The sequence below is a fragment of the Larimichthys crocea genome, chromosome XXI (assembly GCF_000972845.2).
Source record: "Larimichthys crocea isolate SSNF chromosome XXI, L_crocea_2.0, whole genome shotgun sequence".
Classification (NCBI taxonomy): domain Eukaryota; kingdom Metazoa; phylum Chordata; class Actinopteri; family Sciaenidae; genus Larimichthys; species Larimichthys crocea.
Window position 1 is genome coordinate 19503489 of NC_040031.1, and position 22844 is coordinate 19526332.

Consider the following 22844-nt stretch of genomic DNA (forward strand, 5'->3'; position numbering starts at 1 on the left):
GCTGTCATCTGATATTGGTGCAGATCACAAACTAGATGGTGTCATTTGACCCCAGTGGGTCATGCTAAGCTCTATCACAGGGATTTGGCATATCTCCCAGATTTATCCTTTACCTAAACTGGAATATGTGACTACTGTACAAGACTTGAATCCCCTTTGACTTGTGTGATTGCAGACTTTCGTTTTGTGGTTGAAACAAATGTGTGTGCTCTTGATTGCAGGGTTTCCTTTTGTACTTTAAATAAGAACTGAAGGCACATACTCATCACTCAACTGATTGTCTCCGCTCTTGGGGGCTCTTAAAAAGAGCATCTTCAAGATAGATATACCCTGTGGGCTAACCTCAAGTATAAAATTAAATGCCAACAAAGTCAAATTAAATATGGGTTTTACCTGCTTAAAATCTGTACTTGATGAGCATAGGCAGTGAATAAGGGCAGTGATTACAAACCAAATCCGCCAACAACTCACAGACTCCAGTCACGAGGTTTAGTTTTTGGTGCAGCTAATCCAGGATTTATTATAAGTTCAACACATGGTGATAAAGTGTCACATGGAATTATAATTAGAGAAGGGGGAAGAGACTGTCAGAAAAATGGGAACATGGTTTATCTCAATGTTCTGCTCTGGCTCATCTTGTTTCATTTTTGCAGATCTCCTGCTCTGTCAGTGTCTTTTTCCAAATGCAGGGGCAGTCGATCAATATGCATTTTGCTATCTGTTACATTGGCCCCAGCAGATATAGCTGAGAGAAACCAGGGCAAGTTGGTATCTTGACACACACAGAAGCTAAGTGGATTATCTTCATATTGCTAGAGGGTTCTGCTCTGCATACAGTGAAAAACATCAGTTCACAGCTTCACTGTTCCTCAGCGATACAGCAGCATGCATATTAGAGGTCTTCTGTTTTCTCCACGGTGTCGTAGATGACATCCTTGCATACCTGCCAAAAGACGTCCATGAAATAGCAAAGTGTGTGGCTTGCACTTTGTCTGGTATGAAGTCATGTTAATAGTCTGATAATGGAGGTGTCATTTACATTTGGGCAAGAATCCAGATAAGAACCTGCACAGAAAGAGAGGTAACCCAAAAACAAAGACCTTAAGCTGCCCTTCTAGTTGGCGTCCATGTCTCTTCATTACTGTCCTTCATTCAATTATGCTGTCACTGAGCATGGAGACCAGATGACTCAGTGTGATCAAGCCAGAGGATTCATTCAGCTGTAATCAAATAACTGCTCGATGACGTGATGTACTGTGTGTGTGTGTGTGTGTGTGTGTGTGTGTGTGTGTGTGTAGGTACATGTGACTTAATTGCAATATGCATTAGCTTATGTCAATGTGTGTGTTTGTCCTTTAAAACTAAGATCTGTTTAGCCATCCAGAAAATAAAATATGAGTTATTATCAATGTGGTGATTATTATTGTTTGTTTCCATTCATGATCTGATGCACGCTACGATAGAACAGCCAGTGTACAACAAATGAGGGAGGGCTGAACAGTATGGGGGAGGGTAAGCAGAATGACATCATACTGAGATAATTGATTACTGCCCTGTAACAATAGCAGAGGAAGAGAAGCAGACAACATTTTGTGTAGCCGTGTGTGTGTGTGTGTGTGTGTGTTCATAACTGTGGAGTATTTGATACTTTTGGTGCATCTGGTTGAAGCGCGCACGTAGAGACATTAAATCAGTAATTCACATCTCATAATTTTCATTAACGGCGTCAAATGATGTGAGTCAACATGTCACTTAAATCCACACCTGGGTGTATGAAAACAAATATGTAATATGAATACATAGTAATCGTTTACACAGCGTGTAGATTCCTAACTCTTATGCACGATTAGTATGAATGAGTAGCACAAGCACAGATGGCATTTTATTACTGCTGTTTTTCTCTTGTTTACTATTGTTGTCTCACTATCTACCACCTTATGTTCTTGTCTTATTACAGAATTGTTCTTACACTTAATTATTCACATATTTGTACAGTGCTAATTCTACACAAATAAAAAATAATAATAATAAAAAAAGGTTTTCATCTCCTCATTTCCCTAAAGCTGCAGTATGACTGCAGAACAGTCATGCTTGAGTGATGTTAGGAGCTGGTTCTGCTGATGTCAGCTAACTAATACTGAAGTTGCTGCAAGGGGAGAGAAACACTTTTATTTTACAACAAAGAAAAAACATTGTAGTTGTGTTCAATATGCTGTTTTTCTTTTCTTCCTTCAAAAAAAAAAAACACTTGGCTGTGCTGTTTTGTGATTAATATGAATAATAATAGGCTGGTGTGTTTTTCTCCGGGTTTTAGCTACATCACAAATTATGTGTGAGGTAAGATCACTTACAACCTAAAAATCTTAATCAAAAATTCAGTATAGATGCTGTAAAATTGTACAAAAATGTACAAAATTGTTAAAATGTTAAATTTAACACATCTAGGCTTATTTTGAAACAAAGGTGTAAATTGCTACTTACTTTAAGTAAAATGGCCTAAAATGAAATTAGGCTTGATTTATGGTTTAGAACATGAAGCAAGCCTAAATTAAGCATCAACCACAGACTGGTTAAAACATGGACGCAGTATCCCTGACGTCACCCACAGGTTTCTGATGAGCCACCGTGAAGCTCAAAGTGCGGTGGCTCTGGTTGCTGCCATCCTGGAAGTTTTGCCTCTGCTGGCTCACCACCAACGCAAAGATAAGTCAAAAGGTAAAAACATGGATCATGGGTGGAGCTGAGGCAGGCTAAATAAAGCCTGGTTTCTCGTATAAGCCACCTGTGACAATACCCCTTCCATCATCAACCATGCTTTTAGTGTTTAAAAGCATTAATATAATTTGAACGAGTGAGTTATTTAAGAATTCACCACTGGCATTAGCTACAGAAGCCAAAACGACCATGGGGGGGAGAAGAACTGCTACATGTAACATGTTAGCGGACATCCAGCAGATATAGAGCAACATTATCATCCCACCTGAGTGGGTTTTTTTTTTGACCACCTGACAAATGTAAGTATTTTATTTATTTATTTATTTATTTATTTATTTATTTATTTATTTATTTAGTTTTTTTTTAGGTCTGGTTTGGTCTCAAGGTAACTAGCTAAGTGCCATTTTCTTTACATCACGTTAGTAATTTGATTTAACTGTAAAACATTGATTAATGTGGGTTTATGTTGTCATCTGGATGTTATTGCGTAATTAGTTGCTTCAAGGTCAAGTGTGCTGAGTCCACAAAGTCATGGAGGCACCTCCGGTTTGATATTGATTGGAGCTTTGATTCTCTGGTGTCCCGCTTTGAAAGTTGTCCATGATCACAGTATTGATTGGCCTGTCTAAGATCAAAGGGGCATTATCAAGAAATTGAGGTTCGGGCTGGATTTGGTTGTAACCTTTGTGACATGTTTAATCTATAGAGATGTAAAACGTTTTTCATTTTTTGTTTCGATTTACTCCATTTCGAAGTAAGTAAGTAAGACAAAGAGGGAGTGGAACAATGAGAGAAAAGCAGAGTAACCAAGAGGAAGTGCAAATAAGAACAATGTTTCTCACCTCTAACCACATGCATAAATGTATAAGGGTCGGTGTGTGGGTGTGTGGGTGTGTGTGTATAAATCTCCTGAGCTGTTTACACTGCAGCCTGCTTAAAGACTATTGATGAGCTGCAGAGGTGAAGGCGCCTCAACTCTAATTGACTTCACCAGAGTATCTGCTCGCTCAGCTGTGGCCATGTGTGTGTGTGTGTGTGTGTGTGTGTGTGTGTGTGTGTGTGTAACCAGGGGTCTCAGGTGTGAATATGTCAAGTGTTTGCAGTGTGTATATGTGTGTATGTGCACAGCACATCCTTTCCTGCATGTTAATGTATGCGGCAGCCTCTCAGTGGAGTGTGACAGCGCTCCTTGCATCTAATAGCCGACCAGCGGCAAGCCAGGTTGAGCTTACCCTGTGTAGGTGATGAGATGAAGGGGTTAATGAAACAGCCATTAACGAGCAGGACGTGACCCAGCATGTGTACCCTGGCAGATGCTCATCAAAGTCTGCCAGTGCTTCCCTCTGCTCTGTCTCGATGCCTTCATCCTGACGTTTAATAGGCCTGTCCATCTCTGCTCTGGCTGCCTCAGCAGGTGCATTGACATGCACTGAAATTGCTCAGATGAAACACGGCTGGCTAATAATGTGATTCTCGGGTTGATGCATAAATGCGGGCAGAGATGTGTTTGCATTCACTGTAAGATGCGGGCCATTTCATTGATCGAACAGCAGCCTGAGAAAGATCTGCATCTTTCCTTCCGTCTCGCCCACACACACCCTGCTACATTTACACACTGGGTGGTGCAGCGTGCAGTCAATCAATGCTTTCAGAACAAAACAAAATGTTAAGATGAAATTTCTGCACCGGCTGTAAGCGATACACATCACACATACACATCGTATTTCAGGTGGCTTGCAGGATATTGCTCACAGCAAAGCCCGCATTTGACGTTTATCTGATGGCTGTCCCCTTCAGAAGGTCAAGCTGCCGTGGAAATAAATGTTTCAGGCTGGATAAATGAGGGCTTTCTGCTTGGTGTTGCAGCATCAAAACACAATAAGCTCAGTGTGTTCCAGGTTTAATCTATCATAGCAAAATCTGCGGCAAGCCCATGGAAGTGATAGGTGCTCTGCATTGAATCAGTAAAGAGGAGGTGCTTTTTGTTACTGGTTTTGAATGTCATCTCCTGCATTTGACCTATGAGAATATGTTGTGATTTCAGGTAGTGAAAAAGAAGTTAAAGTTGGTTGGACTGGATTCATAATTGTGCTCTTCTGCTACATGCTATGGTATCGGTATCAGATCCATACTAGCCTGATGAGATCGATTCTTTACTTTAAGTTCCACATTGTTTGCAATGCTGCGGTTTCGGCAAAGAGGAAACAGCCAGGTTGCTGGACTTAGACACGCAAAGCAAACAAACAAGCAAGTTGCTGGCTCAGGTTCATCGGCACACACTGTGTGTGCCAACAGAAGAATGACAGAGAGGAATAGGAGCGCCGTGTGGCTGTATTTTCAAGCCGAAAGCGAGACAACAGCAAAATGTGGGATTTGTAAAAAGCTACTCAAGTATAGTGGAAACACTACCAATTTATATAAACATATAAAAAACCATCCAAAAGAAAACATGGAGCAACAAACTAATCACAAAAAACACTAACGGTCATGAAAATTAATTGAGATTTAGCAATTCAATGATGCATCCACCTTATTTATTGAAAAGTATCGGTATCGGTGATACTGGCACGTATTTACTTGGTATCGGATCCATACCAAAATATGCAGTATCGCACACCACTATTTTTCAGGGCAGCAGCGGTGTCACATTTGCAAGGTGCCACCTGTCAAGTGTGCCAAGATGCAGGTTTAGGGGAGGGGTGGAAGGGTGGTATGGGAGGTGGAGAGTAACAGAGGCACCAGGCGGTCTGATTGGCTCACCATCTGTCTCTAGGATCGAGCAGATGTCTGAGTAGAAAGACTGTTCGCCATTTCTAAGTTCACTTTCTCTTCCCTTTGTGTGTATTTCGGTTGCTGTGAATGTATGCGTGTGTGTATACAAGCGTGTATCCTTTTGTGTGCGCACTACAGTGTGTGTGTGTCTGACGTTTCACACTCTGGTTGACACAGGTCCCAGTGGGGCTGATTGTCTTCCATATGGAGTGAGTTAACAGAGAATAGGTCGTTGTCATAATGAAGAGCTGTCTTGTTAGCAGCACTCACGCGACAGACAGCCAAGGAGAGCCGATATGACCGCAGTGAATCATATCATCTTTTAATATGTTCAAGCGTTACTAAACAAACAAAAATAAAACATTTTTTCTTGCTTAAAATGAGCAGTAGAGAGAAGAGGCTTTGTTTTAATCCCTTACTCACCCCTTCACTCCACTCCCCTTCAACTCTCCCACACCAGGGTTCCACTGTCCATCAGGATTATCTGAGAGTCTGAAACGATTGCTTGTTAAATTTTTAATTAATTGGAAACATATAAAGCATATGTTAAGTACCCACACACGTGAGCATATGTATATTAATGAAACTAAAAGAATAGTTTGCTGGTTGTGTGCCAGACAGTTTAAAAATACAACAACTTTGCAACCGTTCTGAAAAGACTGTGTTTTATATTTATATCTTTATGCCAATCTCCATTTGCCTTGGATGAAGACACAGTAGGTGGGGAGGTGTTGATTTCCTACTGGTTTGAAGCAAATGGAAGCAGGGGTGAATGACCTACTTTTACCACTGTGAAACCGGCGGGGAGGGAGGAGAACAACCACCACTTCAGGGCCTGAATTTGAGTGCAGGATTGCAGGTATTGCACAAAATTGAATCTAGCACTAATTATACAAACAGGTTTCAAGATGCAAACTTGAAGGCATGCAAAATCTATATCCTCGTACTTAACGACAGTACAATGTGTCGCTCAGTCTCTAAAATGTTTTGACGATGTTACAAAACGTCAACTTAGGTCAGATAGCGTTGGGTAGAAAGCATGAGGTCGATCGAGCAGAGAATGTGATGACTAAAGCTCTTTCACAGTTGCATTGTGAGGAGGAATTGGAAAATTGAAAACTGCCTCAAAACCTTCAACCATCAACCACCACCAAGGTATTGCAAGTACATGTGTAGGATGTTGAAGTCGCCCCATAAAGTCTCATTGCTTTTATTTTAGTACTATGTGAGTTCACAGACCTAGGTAACAGTAAGCAACACAATACATATGTACTGTAAGGATTTGAGGATGTGAAGACTGGCCCTCAAATGTGATTTGTTAATGCTACACTGACTACAAATGGAAACCAGAACACTTCCAGTACCAAAACCATGGCCCCTTGCCCACAAATGCTGCATTCATAGGCAGATTAGTTTTTGATTTATTTAGTAACTCTGACATCAGAAGTAATGAACGGCATATATTGCAGAAATAGTCGGATGAGCCCCAAAATAAATTTATCCAGGCACATCCAGTGAAGTGGCTGTCAGTTCACAATGTTGTATCAGTGGTGTGTAGATCTGAAAGACTGGTGGATGTCTTGAAACGTTGCTGCCTTTGCCTTGGTCTACTGACAGCTGGTAAACTGTTTCAACTTTTGGCCCTCTGTCACATAAAGAATGTGAGTTCACAGTCCAGCCAGTGGTTTAAGGTACCACAGAGGCCTGGAGTGAATTACTTACAGGAATTATTTAGTTCTCTTGATGGTAACAAGTTTAAAGAAGACAATGATGTTTTTGATGTTTTTACTTGAAATGTGCATCCCTAATATGTACTGTAGGTTCCTCTGTAGATAAACAGTCCTGTCCACTTTTTATTAGTGAAGGGAAACATTTGGCACTCTTCTTGTGTAATGTAGAGGAAGCTTGGTTTGCAAGGAGGTCGCAATGCAATGCTAAAACAAGCTGTGGCTTCCTGTGACGTTTGTAGACTGTGTAGCACGGACATACTGTCGTATTCACTGAAATGGAGGAACACATTAAGATGGCTATGATTATGATACCAATTGCAAGTGTGTGGTGTGAAGGTGGACTTTACCGCAAAACAGCTTTAAAAAGATCTCTAATGCTAACCTTTAATGCTCAATTCAAAGGCTTATAATTAAGTATGATCCCATAAAATGTACTTAAATCAATGAAATTGTTTGTTGTTTCCAAGATCTGTAGCTTCAAATGAAGATAGTATCTCCTTCATGACTGTTGATGCATTAACGTGAGGTATGGTGGTAGCTTTTTTCACAAAAATGTCTACTTCAAGTTCAAGTTTATTCGCTTTTTTCACAAAAATGTCTACTTCAAGTTCAAGTTTATTCATAATTTCACATTAAAAATACAGTGGAATGGCATAACATAACAAGCAAGTGGTTTACACCTTAAAACATGATAGCAGAGCTGTGAGAGCTTTGGGGCGTATGTTAACACCGCTCACATTTTAGAGATGAATCACTATCGAGCAGTGACGGAAGGAAGGTGATGAAAGAAATGGGCACAGCAGGAGAAAGAGGAAGAGGAACACACATGCAGTAAACCGTTTACTGTATCTTCCCTTGTTTTCCACTAGAGGGAGCTAAAGACTATTAAATCAGGTTCAAATAAAGTCCTATATGTTCCATAAGGTGAATAAATGATGCTTATTTGTGCTTATAATGATGCTCAATGAAATTTGCAAGGCTTCCCTGGAGGTTGCAGGCAATGTATTGTGCCTGTGTGTTCCATCTTGTCCTTTTAATGGCATTTCTTCAGGTGGTCTGAGCATAGTGGCTTACTTAAAACATGCATCCCCTGCAGGTAAGAGCCGGTCAGGGAGCAGGAAGGCCAGCAGCGGATGCTTCTCCACAGCATGTTACTGTAAATGGCATCCCCCCGTGAGTCTGTTCACATTTACAAACACAGGCACACACAGGGTAAAAGCAGTTCACAGTTGTTACTATTATAGAAACTCAGAAACAGGCTGACTGATTGATGACAGATATCAGAGCTGCTAATTTTAAGCATTACAAGACCTTAGCTATGCTGATCCCTCCTGTAATGCATAATATATTACCCTGCAGACACAGCAGCCCGCAGCCTTTGGAAATATTGCTGCACGGCCACATGAACGGCCACATTTTGTACCGGATCTTGTTTAAAAATTGTCCAGATAAGATTCAAATGAAGTTATTCTCTATTAAGTATATGATCTACATCACTGTAGATGCCAAAGCCAAACCAAACTATACAAATCACAGCATTCATGTCCTTTTCCTTTTATGTTTTTTTTGCTCTCTTTAAACTTTTCTTTATTCATTCGCTGCTTGCAGGCACCATTTCCAGCAGAAGCTGCTTAAGGCACACACAGTCCTCTGGTGCTGATGACTAAGCAGCTTCACTGGAGCCATCAGGAGTCAAGATCTGTGCACATGACGGTCGTAGTTAAAAAGGAGGAGAGGGCATTTTACCCCTCTGCTTTCATCATCCCTTTATTGAGCCAATCCAGAGTAGGGAACATATGAAACAAAGTCTGATTCTCCAGCCTCATAGTCTACTGAAACTTTCCCTTATAGTCTAGTTTGTCCAAGACAAACCATAAAATATTATGCAGAGTGAAGAAGGGCAAAGGACACACACATTCTTCTTTCTGTTCCCTAATCTTTTATGTCCTGTATGATTAAATCTCATCACGACCTCCCCCTTGGATGTGTGACTGTGCCCTTCATATTTTTACGTATAAAGTAGCAGCTCTTCAGTTTAACTGCTGCATCCAGATGGAAATAATACTTTTTTCAGCTTGTTTTTCACACCCTGAAACAGAATAGTAATTTCACTCCAATCAAGATTCAGTATCTGAGTGACATGTTAATGGATGCATGTTAGTGCTACGGACTCGTGGACAAGAATTCAATTATAGTCAGATCAAAGATACAAGACAACAATGAGATGAATTCGATAAATAGAAAATATGTTTTTCTGTATTAATATTCCAGTAAGTGATGGGAATCCAGATCTTATCAGTGTCAAGATAGCAGAGTGAACTCAGCGGTTTCATTATCTATCCTATTACTGCCTCTTCCCTGCATGCATTTTTGCATTATTCATGACGACTGGCAAATTTTGCAAAAAATCACATTTGGGCAAACAGTATGCTAATTGATTTGTTATTGTCTATATTGCATTTGTAATGTCAAATTCTCGTTGTCTTAAGGAGGTCATATTTTAGAGTGACTAACGTGCGTGTTCTGTTTGAGGTTTAGCAGTAGAGGGCAGTGTGTGAATGTGGGTGGGCGATATGTCAGGACTGGTCCGTGCAATAGTGAGATACTGGCCATGCTCTAAGCATGTGTGTGAGTATAAAGCATGTGTCAGAAATATAGAAATGGGTCAGATTTCTGTGGGTGTCTGTGACTGCAAACAAAATCAGTATGCGGCACTCTGGGCTCTGTGTGGAACTATTCATGAGTCTACGATGGTAGATGGTTAATCTGGATTAGGGATGCAAAGATTGTATTGCTGTTAATTCCATAAAGACACAGCAAAAACATGTTTTAACCACAGTCAACTCTGAACCACGCTGTCATACTTTATGTCTCTTTCTCTCTCTCTCTCTCTCTCTCTCTCTCTCTCTGCTGTCTGCAGAGAATGCTGGTTGCCCCTGACAACAGTTACTAGGAGACCATTCTGGAGTGACTTCATAGTATCGAGCATGCTTATACCGAGGCTCGTGATGAATAAAACCAATTCACTTTTCCTTTCAAAACACAGATGTGCATTTAAAGAAAGCTTAATATTTTATAGCTCTGATTTGAGATCATCATCGTGTTTTCATGTTTAGTCTTGCGTCTCTGCCTTCTTTGCTGCTATGATATGGGTTCTTGTGGAAGAAGCATGAACATAGTCAGTCTGACGGTTCTGTTTTTGTTGAATCTGGCTGAAACAACACGTTTCTAATCAGTGGGACCACAAAGGCTGCTTTTCTGGCGGATGGAAGTTATGGAAATGAGATTGATTAAATATTCTCTCTCTCTCTCTTTCTCTCTCCGTCACTGCTATTCTCTCTTGCCCACTCTCCTGCAAAACCCCGCTCACATTAGCCTCGACCATCCATCTCTCTCTCCCTCACTAATTCTCTGTCTCTCTGCAGTAGTGAGATAAGATGTTTCTCCCTCTGAGCTCTAGTGAGGTGCGAGAGAAGAGGGGCTTTCCCTCTCTCCCTTTATCTACCGCCAGGACTGCGGGCCAATGAGTACAGCCACATATAGTAAATGTATGTCTCATATTGGTAGTGCATATTGATAGAGGACATTTGTGTGTGTGTGTGTGTGTGTGTGTGTGTGTGTGTGTGTGTGGGAGTATCAATGTGCATGTGCAGCATGTTTCCTGGGATTGCTGTTTAATGAACTTTAGATTGGATGTCAGACAAATTCCCTCTGGCAACAATCAGCCCAGCTCTCTCAAACATGGCCAGGACCCTTGGCTCGGGGAATGGGCTAAAGCAGTTTCACACTCCAATATATCATAGTAAATCTCAACCTTGGCCATGAGTCTGGCACCAAACAGCAGTAAATTGAACTAAAATCTTGTTGAAAGCTCCTGGAGCTGAGACAAACCTCTCTCATTCTTTAGATGTTCACTATGTGTTTGTGAGTTTTAAAGGTATCGCATCCTATTGCTGCTGGAGTAATTCCTGGATTAACCCATCTACTGTACATCAGCTTACCTCAAGTCTCCACCCGGAATGAGGATTTTAAATATTTAATGACGATAATGTGGTTAATTGATTTAGACAGTAATTAACACTCTTCTTGGCTTACTACCTTAATCCCACAGATACATACCACATAGATCTGTTAATATTAATTTAACAGATTGTTCTTTTTGCTTCTGTAAATGGTTTGGTGCTAAAATAAAACATGGCAGTTGAAGAAGTTGAGTTGATACTAACTAAAAGAAACAACAAACCATGAATTGTTTTTCCATTCCAGGACAATGGAACATCGTTATTGGCGAATGAAATGTTGTGTAGAACCTGCAACAACAGATTCTAGATTCTCATTTTCCATCAGACCACCCACAGTATTGACAGTGATTGTTACCAGGCACACATCTTGTCTCTCCAACTCCCTCCTGAGTTGATGCTATTGGTCGACGTAGAGAAGAAGTCCCTGTGCGTTGTATGAGAGTCAGCAGCAGTTCCCTCTCTAGTGGCATTGATTTAGCTGTAATGCCGTGACAGGGTTGCACATTGACTTATGGGTCCCTCTGTTCCCAGTCAGACACCTAGGCACACACACACACACACACACACACAGTGAATAACAATGAATATGACTCTTTTTCTTTTTCTTCCCCTCTTTTCTCTTTCTCTCTGTTATGCTCTGCCACGGGGCTGCCAACCTGCTTTTGTTCAATTTGGTCACCTGGGTTGCTGGACCAGGTAAGTTTTTATAGTCTTGTTTTAAAACACACACACACACATGTAGATATTCTCTGGATATTCCACAATTGAATAAAGCAAACTAAATAAATTAACTAAACAAATGGTGTCTGGCTAAATAAACAGTAGAGTACTGGATCAGCCACAGTAGCAGATGGGACAACAGATTAAAAGACAAAAAGACATCGGGTTGAAGCATGGAGTTGGAGCGGCTCTAAAAGAAAGGGGGAAAAAAAAACTCTAATGCTCCCTTTCTTGCTTTGATGTAGTTTAATTGATAATCATTGCAATTAATTCCTTTGTTTCCGCGTGAAGTTACAGTCTGTTTAGCAGCGGCTAATTACCCCAGCCCATTGGACGTCGGCTTTCTGCAGTCTAATTGCAGCTCTCAGTAGAAACACAAACAGCCAGAGAAAATTACGCACCATTTTCACATTTGTCCGTGATGTGGCTCCGTATATATCTGCTCAGTGCAAATGCTTTTGCTTATACTGTAAGATTTGCACCCGGGCTGCATGAGCCAGAAAGTTTCATAGCAAGAATTAAATGCTGCAGAATACTGAAAGCAAACAAGAACCACGAGGCATTAAAGGGATAAATCAACACTCTGACCAAAGTGTTGTCAGTTCACATCTGCGTGATGGAAACAGTCACAAGGGAATCATTTTGGGGGTCCAGCTGGGGCGACAGGGACGGGACTGAGGAGAGAGGGGGGATGGGGAGACAGAGGGGATGGGGATGGGGTTAAGGGCAATGTGCAGTATATTGCAGTGTGCACTGCACTGTGCAGTATTGTCCTGTGATTGTAATGGTTATCACCCCTATATCCCACCCACCCATTCTCTCCTTTATGTATGGCTATGTGCGGGTTTAATAGTGACTGGGAAGGGTTGGGGGCAGGGATGAAGTGTGTGTTTGGTGTGTATGTGTCTGTGTGCATGTGGGATTCACTGACAGGTTAACATTCACTGTCAGCAGTAATGCGTGATAGTGATATATGGGGCCGTATGTCACTGTGGCTTGCCAGAGACATACACATCCAGCCGGGTGAAAATAAAGGGGCAAATTTTTAACCTTGTTTCACCCTAAAATAATATTTCTACCTTGGCAAAAATACAGTACAGCCAAAAAAACATCATATTTCCCATAAAAACACATAGAGACAAGCCAGAATAAGCAATATATGTTTTCAGCCAATATTAGAAAGTGTAACCAAAATATAAAAAGGATCAAATGAGGCATTATGTGCTGAAGAATGAGGCATACTGGGGATTGTGAGGGGTTAGGGCGGTCTAGGTCTTATTTATGAGGCTACATTTAGGAGACTACCTTGGGTTTGTCACTGCTCAGAGGTCAGAGGTCAGCTGAATAATGAGATGTGAGCTCTTCCCATTGCTTGCCTACAGGCACCTCTGCGGCACTTATCCAATTTTTACATTATCAGTAAGTGTGTGTGTGTGAGGGAATTAGGGCTTGATATAGTGTGTGCCTGTGTGCGTTTATTCATCTGTGTCTGTTTTCTGTCCTTGATATGTGTGTGTGTGTGTGTGTGTGTGTGTGTGTGTGTGTGTGAGCACGTGCTGTGATACAATCATATGGTCCGATGGCGATGTTATGTGGGAAGTGGTAAATTGTCTGATGTGAAGCCGACCAAGGAATGTTCTCCTTTGGGAAATCTCCTGTTTAAATGTGCTTTGTAAATGAAATACATGACTATGAGGGCTTTTCATGGAGGTTTATTTTAATTAGATGTTAATTAGCTCAATGATTATGAATATGGCATCACCTTGTTGGTCCCTGAACAATGTTTTTGTTCAACGCATACAATCGAGTGTGTGACCAGGCAGTCTAATTAAAATCAAAACTGTCAATGTCAAACTCAGGGAGAAAAAAAATCATCAGAACAAAAACAAAACAAAAAAAATTGTACTTTTTCAGGGCACCGTGACTTTCTGTTACAACATAAATCACTTTGACACTTCGTATGCTGCGTTAGAACAGGCATACACACACACACACACACACATCGGCCTTTAGTGGTTGTGCCACCTGCAGTTTGAATGTTATTGATCTCATCCACACTTTGTTGCGCTGAGATGTCTGTGTCGTCCAGGCCGGCCTGCGATCAATGCTGTTATGCGACAGCAGGTTCCAGTCTATCTGCTTTTTCATCGCTGAAGTGGTTACGTGGTGGCGTAAGAGTCACCATACGTTTTCAGCTTGGCCGCACCAATCAATCAGCGGGCCATTGACCAGCAGCAGCAGTGGGGTTTAAAATGCATGTTAACACACACACACACACACACACACACACACACACACACACACACACACTTCAACACCAAATCATCATCTGACCCAATTATGTTTTATGTAGAAAAGAGAAACTGATATTTTTTATATGGATGCATGTTATTTCTTGCTCCTTTACGGGACATTGATGGTCCAACAACAGATTGTTGTTTAACAATAGATCATAGGAAATTTTGTTGTTTTCTTTTAATCTAATTTAATCGTATGTAGTAATGACATATAAATTGATCACTGTGAATTCAAAGGTGAAAGTCATCAGTACTGTTCGCGACAGTATAGCACTAGTGTGTAAGTTCTGTGGTACGTGGCACCGTAAGGACATATTATGCATAAAAGCTAATGAGGGATCCTCAGCGGTAATGTCTGTGGTTAATTTGGTTAATTTAATGCTTTCTTTGTCTTATCTGGGTCAGTACACAGTCTAAAAATAATTGAGAGAAAAATAAGGATAGAGAGAGAGAGAGAGCACTTCACTTGTGTGCCATGCAGTCCAGGCAGTGAGGCAGTCACCTGGACCACTTCTGTGTCTTCTCACTACATAGTTAGATACAACCGTTGTGGCAGCAGGCACAGGAATGCAGCGATTTTATTTATTTATTTCACTTTGTAATGGTCTGCCTACCTCTCTGTGCTCCTAACAGATACTGTTGCCATGGCAACGGCGAGATGCAGCTCAGAGCAGAGGTGATGATTTGTCCGTGTTTCTTTTTTTTCTTTTTTTCTTTTTTCGGCCACTTAAAAGGAGGAACATTAGCACACATGTAATGTAAACACACACACACACATCAGGGTGCATATCCAGTGGCACTCAGCCATCACCCTTCATGTCGCTTTTAATGGCACCTCTATTACGTGCAACAAGCCAGAAACAAGAAGAACATGGCATCAAACCGCTATTAAAACAATGCAATATGCCAGATGACCTGTCATGTGTTATGAATATATACAGGAGGTTATGGTGCAGCTGCTGTAGCCGTGTGAGCGTGAGTATGTGTGCAAAGGAGGGATAGGGGTTTGTGTGTTTGTGAGGGTGACTCATGCCTTGTCTATTAAGAGAATAGAGGGTGATCAGGTTGCTAGGCGATTAAGAGCCACTATTGTCTGGAGGGACAATAGTGGCCCCGAGAGTGCCCTCTCTTCTCTTTCTCTGTTTTCTCCTTTGCTTTCTTTCTCACCGTCTCTTTCACACACACACACACACACACACACACACACACACACACACACACACACACACACTATAAATGTACATTTTGTCTGACCCCCTCTCCCACCCCCTCCATCCCGGCTTGGGCGGGAACAAGGAGTTGACAGTGAGCAGGAAGACAGAAAAAGAAGAGCATTATGGGAAGCTGAGAGGGTGAGAAGGGACAGGAGAGAGAGAGAGAGAGAGAGAGAGAGAGGAGGAGGAGGAGAGAGCACAAGCAGGAGAGCTGTACCATGAGAAAAAACCTGCAATCATTTGCCACATTGAAGGGAACAAACGTCGCTGGAGGCAGTGAGGGAGAGTGAGAGAGAAGGGGACAGGCAGAGAGAAAGGGAGAGGGAGAGGGACAGAGAGAAGCCAAGGAGAGAGAGAGAGAGACAGACAGACAGAGGGAGAGAGAGACCTTTTCTGAACATTGTACATTACTACCACAGTGTATGGGAAGATCACTTACTGACACACACACACACACTGACAGATCGGCGGAAAGGAGAAGAAGCACTGGGAGTTTGGCACTGCCCTCTCTCCTCCTGCTCCCCACTGTGTGTGTGTGTGTGTGTCTATGTGCCTGCATACACACACACACTCACACACAGACTCTCTCTGTGTGCCTGTCAGTGCGCTTGGGCTCTCTGGGTGGGTAGGGAGCTGCGTTGTAGAGATGTTCGCTCTGAGGATGAGACAGCGTTTCTAATAGGATCTGTTTGCGGACTGGAATAATACACTGACACAGCTGAGGGGACCCGAGCCCACCGGAACCAACCGAATCAGCCATGGAGGGACTGCTATCCCCAATGAGGACGCGGGTAGGTTACCATGGGGATTACAGAGCATCCCAAACTACTGTTTCCTCCACAGGAATCCATCAGCAGTAGCAGGACGGCATACAGGGATATAGCAAGTCTTGCAAGCCGCTGGGCTGCTGGGATGAATCAGTCCGTGCCGCTGTCGCCGTGGTGATGCTAGAACTCGAGCTGAGAAGTTTCTGAGCTACCGGCGTTGCTAGGGGTGATAGGCAGAATGTTGGGAGAGTGTGGGTGACACGAGAGGTCTCAGATGGTTGATAAAAAATGTTAAAGCATCGCACAAAACTGAACGCAGTGGCAGTTTGCATGCAGTTTTAGTGTGCATGTGCATTCGTGTGTGTGTGTGTGTGCAGGGAGGTGTATCCGTGCATTGATTAACAAGGGGTTGGATTGAAAGAATGACTCAGTGTTTCAGAGTGGTGCCTATCTCCCTTCAGTACAAACCACTGGCCTTTTGATTTAGGATAGAGAAAGAAGGATGTGCAAGGAAGGAACTGGCTTCAGTTGTACAGTGAATTGAGTGAAAGTGCCAATTCACTATTGTTCTTTCTTCTACATGATCTTTTGTGTTTGATAGTCATGTGTCTGTTCGACATGGGTGCTTTTAGGTTGGAGTCTTTAAGTTCGCTGTGCTCAGAGCATCTGTCTGACAGTGAATGTCTGTGCCTGTGCCGTACAGCAATGAGAAGATTGTGTGCATCTGTGTTAGTGAGTGTATGATACTGTCAGAACACACTAGGATATTTGTCTGTAACCATGCATGCACGTGACATCCAGCACAATTGTGCAGACATTAATGGACCCTGAGGAGGGTCAAGATTTGAGATGAAAAACCTGTTTGTTCCGGCTGGGATTTTATGTTTGAGATATATTATATTATAGTTGGAGTCGGTGAGTGTAATGTGCAGGGGAGGGAGGAGGTGAGTGAGATAAGCACTGTAATAAAGAAGCTGTGATTGTGTTATTAATATTTATAAAGGTATGATTGCATTTTTGGAAGCAGAGCAGAGCGATTCTCGGGTTCCTTACAGTTAAAGCCATATCCAGACATTGGTTTAACTGTGAAATATAGCCCCAATTTGACATCACCTTTCTTATGCCTTCTTTCACATCAGCCTGCTTCCCCAGGAGGACAGAGATGATTTAGCAACCTGGCTCTCCTTCCTCCACCCCTCCCTCCTTCCCCTTATTTTATCACCTCTGGCACAGACCTGTACAAGTAAAAATAAATTCTCTATGCATCCATCAGCTATACATGTGGAAATTTGCATATGCTCTATTTGATCATTTTCCAACATACAGGATTAGCTCCAAGTCATATAGTGACTCCCCCACAAGCTTGTGAGGGTGCTGAATGGGTTAAGTCACTGTGATGACCTGATGGTGTTGTCACACACGAGTAACCCCATCTGCTCACCTCTCCTCCCTCACCTTTACTACTCGCTCTTCTTCTTCTTCTTCTTCTTCTCTTTGTTTCATCATAGTTTTGGATCCTTTCTTCCTTCCCCTTGTGCTGGATGTGCCACACACTCCTTTTTGCGTTTAAGCCAAGAGTGTGTCTTTCTCGCTTCCCCTGTCCCCATTTGTCTGCCCGCCCACCTGCCTGCCTGTCTGTCTGTCTGTCTGCCCCTCACTGTGTCTTTGGCAGTTAACATGAGCGCTGTAATTGGTATTTGCAGATCGGCCCATGATCTAATCCAGAGAGGAGTGTTAGTGGGCTGTTTGGAGATAGACTTGGCTTCAAAGAAATGGCGTGGAATCAAGCCTGCTATATCTGTACTGTCTGCCACCCTGGCCAGATTTTACCCAAAAGCTGTAGGAATTACTTTCAATGACTAAATGACTTTTGCGTATCTCCATCAGCCACATTGAGTTTCACATGCCCCACAGTAGATCTGTGTATCTCAGTTTTAGCATCAAAGTCTCTTCAGTAGATTTATGTGAATGAATCACAGCCTAATGAGCCAGTACAGGAATCTCTCAAAGTTTACACTGCATAATCTCACTTTAATGTTCCTTTCCTCACCCTCTGAGATAAAAAGGGAGGGATCTAGTGAAAAATACTGACTTTGATTTGTGATTTTTTTTCATCCTATCTTTCAGTTTACTTGTAAACACCAGCAGAGATGAGAAAGGTATAGAGGGGAACAAACCCTTGAGATATAAAATGTTTTCACAGTGTAAGCGAGCAATGTCAGGAGCAGTGCATACTCGCATCTGCAGTAAAAATCAGGTTTATCCTGTGACTTCATACAAAAGTGCTGGTAATACCTGTATTAAAAGCTTTTTTTGCCCACATAAAACCAAAATATCAGTAGTTTTTACATTTCAAGACAAAGGATGAAAAAGAAGAGGAGAAAAAACAATTCCTTCTTGCCGTTAAAGGGCAGCATGCCTCTAAGTCTCGCTTCAGGGGATAGACAAAAGGTGACCTTAACCTGAAGATAACAGACAGGGAATAGCAATAGCCTGTAAAAGCTGCACTCCTCCTAATCCGCAGCTTGCTAAAATGGGGAAATTGTGCTGAGATGGCTGTGTAGGCTATCTAGTGGACTTGAGAAGAGTTGTACTCATATCTCCTCAAAGCTTCCCTTTCCTCTACATCACTTCAGCATGTCTTCTGTTTCCCCCTCCCCTGCACTCTGTATCTGTCTTCCTCTCTATTTCTTTATTTGGGATGACAGTAATGGGCAGTGAAGCAGGAAAATGAAATAAAATAAGCATCAGTGAGCTGTGTTTCTGTGTTGTCTTTGTGTAGTTACATGTAACAGGAAAAGCAGGTCAACACAAACACACAGAGATTGCAGAACACAATGAGCAAAGTAATCCTAAGGGAATCTGAAAGAAGAAATAGCCAATTTGTTTTCTTTAGTGTCCATAAACTTTGCTCATGCGTATTCCTCATTATTGTATAGTCTCCTTTTATGTCTTTTTAATGTGATGTTATAGTTTGGCAGTCATTTCGGTCAGGACATTACTTAGACATTATTGCACACGATTTTTACTCTCCAATCTCTTTCCTGCTCAACTCTGCACACGAGTGGCAGAGATGAACAGAAAGACGCACTTTCAGAATCTAAAAGGGAAAGATCAAGTTCCCTATCACTTGTGTGTGATATATGCATATAGGTCAGTAGAGCAAGGAGTTCTAGCTTCATAGAAATGTTTCCCTCAAGAACATGTGTGTGTGTGTGTGTGTGTGTATCAGCTCTCCTGTCAACTGCTCCTGCATGTTAGTGGATCAATAAGGAGTAGTTATCAAGGGATTAACCCTGTCAATGCTCTATCAGTCTAATCAGAGCGGCTCCTCTGCTCTCTCGTCACTCTCTCACTCCTAACGTCTATCTGCTTACTCGCTCTGTTTTTCGGCACAGTATCACTACCTCTCTCGTCACTAGCCTCTTTCCTCTTCAGGTCATGCGTGTGCACATGCGTGTGTGTGGTATGTGTGTGTCCAGCTGCTCATGACAGATGGAGCCATTACAGAAATGGCCAAGGGCTTGGACGTACACACACACACACACACTCACCCACAAACACATTTTTATTTTATTAAAGAATGGACATTTGACACACATACGCAAACATACACACACTTCTCATCTCCCCCCCTTTCCTCTGTTGTTGCTATAGCTCCCCTGCATCACATCCATACATGCCAACCACCACAAAGCCACCAACTTGACATCACCGTGACTCATCGTTCTCCCTCCCCCCAAAATCCCTGCAGGCCCTGGGTACCACATGTTTCCCCACCTGAACCACAACCCCTCGTTCCTTCCTTTGCCCCACCATCCATCCACCTGGTTCATTAGCGGGCAGGCGGCTGTCAGGATGGTTAAGTTCAGGGTGGCACAAAGGAAAGGACGAAGCAGCCAAAAGGGAAGTGACCAGACCCACGTCCCTGAAGCCGGCCGCCTCACTGCCTGGATGAAAATAATTAGGAGAGAAAGGCAGGGCTGGTGAGATTTGGATTTGCAGCACAAGGTGGGACTGCCTTTGGCAACCCACTCAGACATTGAGGCACACACACACACACACACACACATTCAATGCACAGCAGGTTGGCTGGCAGCATTTAAAGGCCAAAGTAAACAGAAAAGGAGGGGGTGTCTGGTGGCTGGAACCACATGGGGCACATGCAAACAAACACACATGCTGAGGCACAGACATGCACACCCACACACACAGACACACACACACTCATTGGATGTAAAGTCCTATCTCCCAGCTGTCATTTTAGCCTACCAAGTGCACTGTCAAGGGTAATCTCTATTAGTCAAAGTGCAACAATGGATTTTAAGTTGCAAATTTAGTCACTGTGCGTTATGTATTTTTGTGTTTGAGTTCTAATAATGACACATTATTTAGTTTTGATAAATTAACTAAATGAAATAAAACGTTTTTGTAATATGTATTAGCTTTATTAGCTTTTGATGTCTTTAGGCACTAAAAGGAAAATGTTAATCCCGACATACAGATGCATTGATGACATACAGCGAGGCAGAACTGTTGCTTTAATATATAAGATGAGATCAGTGAGATGTCATGTAGAGATCCTGCCACAGCTCCTTGTTTGAAGCATTGTCTCTCTGCTGCGCATCTCCACTTTCAGCGTTTGAACATGTAAGCGCTGCATGTCAGCCATACGGCACCTCTGATGTGTCTGTGCGTGTGTGTGTGTGTGTGTGTGTGTGTGTGTGTGTGTGTGTCCTCGCATGTGAGCATGCCCTGCTGTGTCAAGCATGTCAAATGTACTCTTGTCCCCTTGAAGAGGCCCAAAAGATGAGATCAATCAGAGCGCAATTGAGCAACCAGAGAAGCGCACCAGTGATGCACTTAATGTTAGGTGTTGCCATGGAAACACAGGGTGCAGATTTTCCACTTCATTGACTGCCACCAGTCTACAGGCATTTCTTTAAAAATTACTTCCAAGAAAGGCAATTGAAAGATGGGAGGAGAAATTAGTCATGTGTCCACAAAGATAGGTAAGACGTGCAGTTACACACAATCAGAAATTCCCTGGAACACCATACTACAATTAAATGCATTTATGTTTGTATGTCAGTGGTAAGACCTTGCACTTTAAATTAAAGAGCCTCTAGCAGTGCTATTATGTATATTGACTCTATCTGTGTAATTGCATAGAATGGATAGTCCCAAGAGACCTTTCCCTGTACTGCGTTTAGCCTTCAGAGGATCAGAATGGCAATTACACTTTCCTATATTGGAATGTAATCACAAGCATGCAGGCACATACACACACACACACCACACAGACACCTTTGATGAACGAGCAAAAGATCGGTCGTGTCATCCCCGCACTGTGCATTGAACAGGTATCATACATCACCCTATCAGTAGATCTGCATAGCACAGATTTTGCGCATACACACATACACTGACGAAGAAAATAGTTTCCGTCTTCCACTCACTCCATTACCTATTATCTTATCTGTTGCAGTCACATGCATTTCCTCCCCTCTTTATTCTGCCAGTTTCCCCTCCACTTCACCGGAGACCCACCATTTCTAGCTCTTTTCTTCACTCTTTCTTCATCCTACCTATGTACCTATACATCGTCCCCTGGGCTCTGAACCGTGACCTCTTTACATGAGCAGAGAGAAAGCTGGCAGGCAGCAGTCAGCAGCATGATTTTGATTGGCTGCCCAAGAATTGGACTTGTGTCAACACTGTCCTGAGGGGGCAGAGAGAGAGAGTGTTGTTGAGGGAGGGAGGCAAAATAACAGCATGTATGGTGGAATCTAATTTCCAAGGTGCTAAATGCTCACATATCAGGAGAGAAATACACAGGAAAGCAAATCAACATTTAGTACTCACAGTTGATATCCAGCAGCAACTGTGCCGTTTCAGTTCTGACCTATTCACATGCACCAAGGGATACTGGCTCCGTTACAATTACAAATGCTGCCTAAAGTGCCAGGTAGCACAGAGGAAAACACTCCCCCACCACCAACCACAGGGACTCGATCCCTACCTGTTGTATTTCTTTCCCTCTGGCCTGGGTGCCCCTTTTGAGTGTAATTGGGGGAGTCGCACGTATAAAGCCACAAAGGATCATATCTTTGTAACTGCACTGATAGCTACTACAGGTTGGTTTGAGTACCCATTTAGAGGTAATCTTTTGGACCTCCATGTGTTACTGCCTCCTGAACAACTCCTCCTGGCAGATGAAAAGAAGCAAGTTGTGAATCCATGTCTGTCTGAAATCTGCACCCTCCCCAGGCCAACAGAGGGAGTTATTACTGTAGCAACAAAAAATGCAGTGCAGAGGGAAATGGACTTCCCAAAACTGCGAGGACAACAAACACAAAGGAAAAGAAAAAGACAATGGCTGCAAGGTCCTCTCTAAGTGAGCATAAAAAGCAGATCATACTGTTATATGTGACAGAGTACAATGTTTAGACTTTGCATATATTGTCCAAAATATTTCATCTTGAGTCTTGAGTCACGTTGCACAGTGTCTAATGTCTAATTCATGATTTACAGACACAACGGCTCAAGGAGACACAGACATTGAACACTTTTACATACACACACATACACAAAAATACATACAGTG

The 22844-nt window shown here is 42.4% G+C and overlaps 1 protein-coding gene across 2 annotated transcripts in view; it reads left to right on the top strand.

Annotated features, from left to right (window-relative positions):
- Positions 1 to 22844, top strand: part of frmd4a (FERM domain containing 4A) — a 98305-nt gene that overhangs the window by 2805 nt on the left and 72656 nt on the right. The window contains exon 1 of one of the 2 annotated variants that reach the window (XM_019260026.2): positions 15655 to 16261. The exons of the other annotated variant lie outside the window; for it this stretch is intronic. Within the exon in view, the coding sequence (XP_019115571.1) occupies positions 16229 to 16261 (33 nt within the window). The 5' untranslated portion in view covers positions 15655 to 16228. Of the gene's footprint in view, positions 1 to 15654; positions 16262 to 22844 lie in introns of those variants that run through there. 2 annotated transcript variants of the gene reach the window in all.